The 7,714-nt window shown below is 37.4% G+C and overlaps 1 protein-coding gene across 7 annotated transcripts in view; it reads right to left on the bottom strand.

Moving 5' to 3' along the window:
• Positions 1–306: 306 nt before the first annotated feature.
• Positions 307–7,714, bottom strand: part of LOC127969435 (microtubule-associated protein tau) — a 31,542-nt gene continuing 24,134 nt past the window's right edge. For 4 of the 7 annotated variants that reach the window (XM_052571376.1, XM_052571377.1, XM_052571378.1 and 1 more), the window contains 5 exons: positions 7,553–7,645; positions 6,082–6,174; positions 4,464–4,545; positions 4,223–4,329; positions 307–2,770 (listed from right to left, as the gene is read on the bottom strand). In XM_052571376.1, the coding sequence (XP_052427336.1) occupies positions 2,573–2,770; positions 4,223–4,329; positions 4,464–4,545; positions 6,082–6,174; positions 7,553–7,645 (573 nt within the window). In that variant the 3' untranslated portion in view covers positions 307–2,572. The other 3 variants (XM_052571373.1, XM_052571375.1, XM_052571379.1) reach the window with 3 other exon arrangements.

Here is a 7,714-nt window from a genome sequence, read left to right as displayed (position 1 = left end):
TGTCTCAGATTCTTCATAGACATTATTTTAGGCAAGGACACACAGGCAGCTGCATCGGGGAGCAAGGGGGTCTATTTTTTAGCCTACTTTTTTGGAATGTTTAATGATGAACAGTGAGACCTGTAAAATATGTATTAAGAAAGTAAACTGGGTCAGTTGTGATTTCATGTTCACTTGAACAAGGAATCTTTCATGCTAAATTTTCCTTCTTTTGGAAATTAAGGGTGAGTCAATAACAGCATTTAAATTTTTTGGTGACCTTTCATTTTAAGCTAGTTAAGTCATAAAAACAAAAGAATCAGGACATTTGATTAATATCCTTTATTTCCAAATTCACATGTACATCAACAAGAATCATTGTAAAACAGTTATTATTAAAACACACAAACAATATTGACAACCACAGTTCCCAAGCTAAAATTTACAACTGCAAAAATGGTGTATGGAGTCGATGTCAACAGGATGGCAAAACTGCACCCAGAACCATGTCGAAGGTTATAGAGTGAGACATTTAAACCAAAGGACCGACTGACTTTCTTTCCCTCTTCTTGTCCACTGAACACTCACTTACTTCCCCTCTCATCACAACATCAAAACCGTAACAAACAGCTTATCCCATATCCAAGCTCTCTCGACCTTCCCAAAAACACCCTAGTCAGAAAACGTTCAGAAACTTGTTGCCAATTCAAGTTAAAACTCAGCATGCAGATTAAAACGTTGCAGGCATGGCTTCTGAACTCCTCTGCTTATTTTTTATTTTTTTGAAGTCTCTTCAAGTCCTTATACAAACATACAGTCATAAACATACGATAAACATACATTAAATATCTAATGGTGGTTACACGGCTCCATCTCCAACACAAAGAAACAGGGATCGCCGTCTGAGTAGTGCTCTTTTCCACTACTGTCTACATAGATTCCTAATAAGCACATCAGCGATTATGGGATATACGCAAGTATAAGAGGCAACGCAATATCTCAGGCTGCTTACATGAAATGCATGCAAGGAGCAAAGATCATGTGGAGTGGTTCAAAGCTCATTAAACATTCTGTGATAGTGCAGGGGAGAGAATTTAAGCCACATGACTGGCTGAGGTCATTACATCATCGTTCAGTAAAACAGAAGACCTTGACGTAACATTTTACAGCTATAAAGTGGAAGCGGATGACGTGGTCACGTGACGGATCGAAGTTGAACGGCATGCTTGTGCTCGAGTGACGCTTTCCGTGAAGAATACAATACTTGTTATAGTTTATGTCGCCAGAAAATTTATAATACACAACAGTTTGGCAATTCATCTCATCAGAGAAATGAGAAGGACTGTTGGCAGTATTATGGAGGAAGTTTACAGGTGCATAGGTTGTTTTTCCATAAGATACTTCAAATAGCGTTCAGATTCTCACATGCAACCTGTTATTAATAAAACAATAACACTTTACAATGACGTTAGTCAATGCATTTTGAATCAAACTAAAAGACGTTTTTTAAAGCAATTTTTATTCCAGGTCAACTTATTTCCTATTGTTTGTTGTTAGTAAATAAATGTTCAAATGCATTAGTATATGTAGTAATGAACATTTATCGAGATTAATAAATGCTGTAAAAGTATAGTTGATCGTTATTTCATCAGTCTAATGCCAACAACCTGAACCTCATTGTAAAATGTTACCAATCAAACTTTCCTAAACAGCAGACATGTCATAGCTACAATTTTATGTTTGTTAAAAAATATAAATGGAAGGTAAATGTTCTGATAGTTGCCAAGCTAGAAAACAAGCAAAAAAACCAAAAGGGAGGCATTTTCAATTAAGACTGCCAGTAGGCACACAAAAAAAGTGTTTTCATCTTATATACATCCCATATTCATCCACATATTAATACTGTACGAGACGTTTCCTTATGAAGCACTCTGAATTTCATGGCCATTTTAGAAAGAGATGTAGACTTTTTACACAGCGCTGTTATGCACCTGTTTTTCTTCACATAAGCCTTGCAAATCCTTTCAAACACAAACTGTGGGGCTTTAAGTTGCTTTCTTTCTCAAAGTCAAGATACGATGCTCTAATTTTCATTTTAAGCACTACTAAGCGACTTAAATATTCATAATCTCAATCTAATTTTAGCCTGATTTAAAAATGAGAACAATCCTCTCTGAAAGTAAAAATGGGTTCTGTATGAACTGTCCTAAATCCAGGAGCTACCAAAAAACGGCATCATGCATAAGTTAACATATAATGGTCAACAAAAGCCATACAAATACACAAACGTAATTTTGTGTTATTAAATATAGTCAATGGAGGGCAGTCGGAGGACATTTCCAGTTGTTAAAAATGTCCACCGTGGGAACTGCCTTAAAGTGAAGGACGAGGCAAATTCAAAAAGTTCAAAAGCTTCATTGGCCTATAACAAATCTTAAGTATTACAAAATCGAACAGTGACTGCCAAAAGTTACTTGGCGTTGTTTTCTGGGCCACAAAATGACTTTCAGAGAGAGGTTAGAATACCATCAGGTATGCAGAAGAGAATGGGAAGGGCTGGGGTTGGGGGGCGTGGTTTGGTGGTGTGGTCCAATCACAAGCCCTGCTTGGCCAGCGATGCAGACACCTGGTCAGCGAGGGTGGAAAGCTGCGGGGGGTCTGCCATGTTGATGCTGCCAGAAGAGGAGACGGTGCTCAGGCCATGTGGCGACTCCTCTAGAGACACGATTTCTGCGCCATGGTCGGTTCGCGCTTTGGCCTGCTCACGGAACATCAGTTTGTGCGACTCAATCTGGGAAAAGGAAATGGATATAAACTAGTGACCGCAAATGAAACCTCTGAGGTGAAATGGAGAGTATCCAGCTCTGGTTTATGTTGGTTCACAGCAGGCCTGAGATTCTTGAATGGAGATCAAACCTTATTCTGGACTGAATGTCTAATGTAATGGTGCTATTACTGGGAGTATTTGAATAATTACTGAATAATTCTAGATGAGTATATTTGATTTAAGAGCCTTGATTTAAGAGTCAAAATGCTGAATAAAAATATACTTAAATGGAGAAATTAATTAAAAAAAATTGAAAAAAGGGACAAGGGAGCAGATTAAAAAAAAGTTCTTGATATTTCTTTTAACAAGGTGATTATTTTTGCTTGTAGCTATTTTGTAATGATGATTTCACATCCCTCTGTGCCAGAAGATGGCACCCAAGATGCATTTCACCAGATACTTGTGCAAGCTTACAATTACAAGCAACATACAATTTATATTTAATTCATTCATATGAAACATTTTCTCTTTGTTCATCTGCCATTTTACACTATTTATTAAGTTATTTCTTATTTGCAAATGGATTTATCAAATGGTGATGATGATAATTGTTGTTGCCATTCATTTAATTTAATTTAATATTGTTTTTTTTAAAGGCAAGACACTACAGCCATAACCATCTATCTATCTATCCTTTAACAAAATGGTTTGTTGTTATATCATTCATCTAATATATATTTTTAACATTTTATTCTTCAAAACAGAACAATTGTAATACAAATCAACTATTCACCTGTAGTGTCCCCAAATATATGACAGTAAAGTGCTAGATGGTTTGATGTGGATATCTCCCCGTCTTTGAATACTTACGGGAGTCCTCAATCTTTATCTGGGGGTTGCTGAGGAGGATGGGCTCTGGGGACATACTGGCAGATGAGAGGGTGGGGGTATCAGAGGGGTCTGGGGTGACGAAGCCCTCATCTCGGGGCGTATCTGCCCCTCTCCCCTTCTCTCTCTAGAAACGTACCCCAGAGTGGCATAATGGGTGGTGAAATGAACACCATGGTCAACCAAAACAGAAGGAAACACAAAATGATATGGGTTCAACAAAAAGGAAAATGATGGTAACACAAAACTAAATAAATAAATATTAAAATTTAACAATGGAACATGAAATGCTTATGTGTTTTAAATCCCAGTTTAATATGTAGTCATACACATTCACTCAGAAGCTCACGGAATCCAAACAAAGGACAATGAGATGAGATTTCAAAGAAGTTCAATCAGTTCAGGGATTTATTTAAACCTGATCTTCCAAGAACCAAATGATTCAAACCCAGAGATCAGCTGAGACAGATTTACTCAGACATCTGGTTGTAAAATGATAAGGATTTATGAATGTTCTTATTTGACTCTAGGGTGGAGAGTGAATAATTGGAGTATCATATCCCATCAGTGGAGGACATGTGGTCTTACCCTCCTGCTGCCTCCTCCAGGTGTGTGTTTAATGTTGTCCATAGATCCGACCTTTGACTGAGCCTTGAATTCAAGCTTCTCAGACCTGATCTCAATGTTTCCTCCACCTTGAAAAGGCAGGAGAAATTCCTCGTGATTTAACTCAACTCAATGCATAATAATTTGCATGCTCTAAAAACGCTAAGTAAATCTCAAGTCCAAGGTTTGAGCTGTGGTTGCGTTTGGTATCTGCGTGATTTACCTGGTTTGTGGCGGATGTTGTCTTTCGATCCACACTTTGCCTGCACATTGCTCAGATCAATCTTTTTGTGGAGGATTTGGACCTTTGCAGAAAAAAAACCAAGGTTTTTTATTATTCTTCCAGGTAATCCTATAAAAAACTGTACACTTTAGTTTAGGGACAAATTCTCCGTATTAAATAGTTGTTTATTAGCATACATATTACTAGCATATTGGCTACTTATTAGTACTGATATAAAGCACATATTAATGCCTTATTCTACATGAGCATATATTAGAACCCTTAATCCTACCCCAAATCTAAATGTAACTACCTAAGTGTACTTACACTTCGGCGCAAGTCACAGTTAATAAGTTAGTTAGCATGAGAATTGGCCCCCAAAGTAAAGTGTGACCAAAGTAACTAAAGAAAATGCCAGACAGTTGCAAAAGTACAACTGGTCAGTAGCCTTTTGAGTGCCCTGAACATGAAACACCCTCTTGGTGGTTTGGTTGTAAAACCAATTTGTATTTATAGAGATGTAATCTCACCTCAAATGATGATGAACCACAACCCCTTCATTATTTTAGATGGTCATCGGTCTACTAAACTAATTAGTTCTTCACTTTAGACCATAGATTGAGGAGACAGCATGAGAACGGTACAATTGTGTACCATCCTTGCTCCCAAAAATAGAAGCGATGACCTCATAGCCACAGCTGTTGGGGTTTTTTTTCTGTATAAAAAGGCCTCAGTGTCTTTAGGGTGAGGTCAGCTCTCAGCTCTAGCCAACTGCTCAGCATAAAGCAGTACAACAAGACCCCTCTGTGCTAAAGAGCTGATGTCCTTCAACAGAAGATGAGAGCAACTCATCTTGAGTGCATAAGGATCTCTACAGATCAGCCGCTTCGACTTTTAATCAGTGTTCTGACTGTCCTTAATGACAGGTTGGTTGGCATTAAGGGTTTGGATTTTAGTGGTGGTCTGGTCATCTGTTTTTTTAAGGAGACAGGCTTTCCTCAAAGTCAAAATCAGTCTTATAATTATATAGTAAATTGAAGTATTTGAGCTTTCTGTTTTATGTGCAGTGTATTGATTGAATGTCAATGCCACAAAACCATGTTTGTTCTTCTGAGTAAATGCTTAAACATAAATATTCATAATGAATTGATACTGTTTTAGGAGGTTTTGCGACTGATTGCAGATTGAGGTGAAACTATTTAATAAACCACCACAAAACACAGAATTTATGAGATTTAGAGGGTGAGTGATCATAAAGTCCAGGCTAAGAAACCATTCAGTATTATCCCTGCATTAATATAAAACACATTTAGAATAAGTGATTTATATAAATAAAAACACTAATGTTTTAATAAATAACACAGTTACATGTAATCTCAATATGAATATCCATCTTTCATATTGTACATTATGATGACGTGATGCCAAATTTCACTTTTAGCATTTAAAAGCACTGATTTTATATGTTATGCATTTAGACAAAAGCGATAGATCGGTTATTGGCCAAATTGGCTAATTAGTATAAGCCACAATTCTAATATCAGTGTGTCCTCACTATTAACGTCTCTTTAGTAGGATTTTTGGTTAAACACCAACAAACGGGCCCCTGTTTACTCACATTTCCACCTCCAGGTAAATGTTTGATATTATCTTTGGAACCACATCTAGACTGCACGCTACTTAAGTCCAACTTCTGATCGAGAATTTGAACCTGAAAGAGTGAACAGTTTGGGGAAGAGAAGGAGTTATCTGTATTTTTAGCTCGGGACCAGAGAGGAAAGGCTTAGGAAAGGCTTTTTAGACCATGAAAGTGCAGGTGCTTGTGACTTTGACGGGGTAGATGGAACAGGGCTTCCAAATTGCTAATCCCGAGGTTTCCACAAATGGTCATAACTTCAGGAAGAACCAAGACTGAAGGTGTTGAGTTCAACCCATAGTTACTCACACTGCCACCTCCCGGTACATGCTTGATATTGTCTTTGGAGCCACACTTTGACTGGACATTACTAAAGTCCAACTTCTGATCCAATATTTTTACCTGGAAAACCAAGTTGGGAAGAGCAGGAATTACCTTTGTAATTATCTTAGAGATAAAAAGAACTGCCAGTTAGAAAGTGCTTTGTTCTTTCCCATTCACTCTTGACTTAGGCTTCAATGTTCAAAAGTGGAATCGTAAAGACCCTCTTTTACAGTTCAATATCAATTCAAAAGTGTGAGTAGTTAACATAACAGACAGAACTACTACATCGAATGGGAGCGTTCACTTTTTACAAGGTTTCCACAAATGGTCATAACTTCAGGAAGAACCAAGACAGAAGGTGTTGAGTTCATCCTATAGTTACTCACACTGCCACCTCCCGGTACATGTTTCAAATTGTCTTTGGAGCCACACTTTGACTGGACATTACTGAAGTCCACCTTCTGATCGAGAATTTTTACCTGAAAGAGTGCAGAAATCAAGGAAAAGAAGAGTTACTTTTTTGGGTGAAGCCAAACCAGAAACCTTCTGATAAAACCTAAAAAGTACTTTTACTTATAATATCTGAAGTCATACAGTAATTTTAACTTCATGAGGAACATCTCAAGTCAGTAAGGGATGGCTGGGAGATTGATTAGTCTTGATTTTCATCTATCAGTAGTAAGGAATGAAAGAATAATAGTATATTTAGGAGTGAACCGGGTCTGGATACTGTTTTACCCCAATGTAACTTACATTGCCACCTCCGGGTGTGATATTGTCTTTGGACCCACAAAGGGACATTACTAACATCCAACTTCTGATCAAAAGTGTTTACCCGTTTAAAGCAAACGTTCTGAAGTTTTCAATGAACAAAAATACCAAAATGGTACCCTGATTCTCATGAAGCATATTATAAAGTGCTTTCCCAAAATAGACTTGGAATGGCATATATTTTAAATTGTATGCACAACTGGATAGTTACCATACTTGGGACATGTAACCATTACAATACCTTGAGATAATTAGTCAGTTCTCACTGTACAGTATAATTCCTTGCTAACATTTGGCAATCAGTGATAGTTTACTTACTATTTTGAGATGTCAAATGCATTTTGGTGATAATACTCACATTTCCACCTCCTGGCGTATACTTGAGGTTGGCTTTGGAGCCACACTTGGCCTGAACATTACTGAAATCCACCTTCTGATCAAGAATTTGTACCTGTGAAATGAAGAACATTGGGAGAGTTGACTTGAAAGCTCATTTTAGCAAATTAATTTTAGCTGAAAT

This window comes from Carassius gibelio, chromosome B12 (assembly GCF_023724105.1).
Source record: "Carassius gibelio isolate Cgi1373 ecotype wild population from Czech Republic chromosome B12, carGib1.2-hapl.c, whole genome shotgun sequence".
NCBI lineage: Eukaryota > Metazoa > Chordata > Actinopteri > Cypriniformes > Cyprinidae > Carassius > Carassius gibelio.
This window is presented reverse-complemented; position numbering and strand designations above follow the sequence as displayed.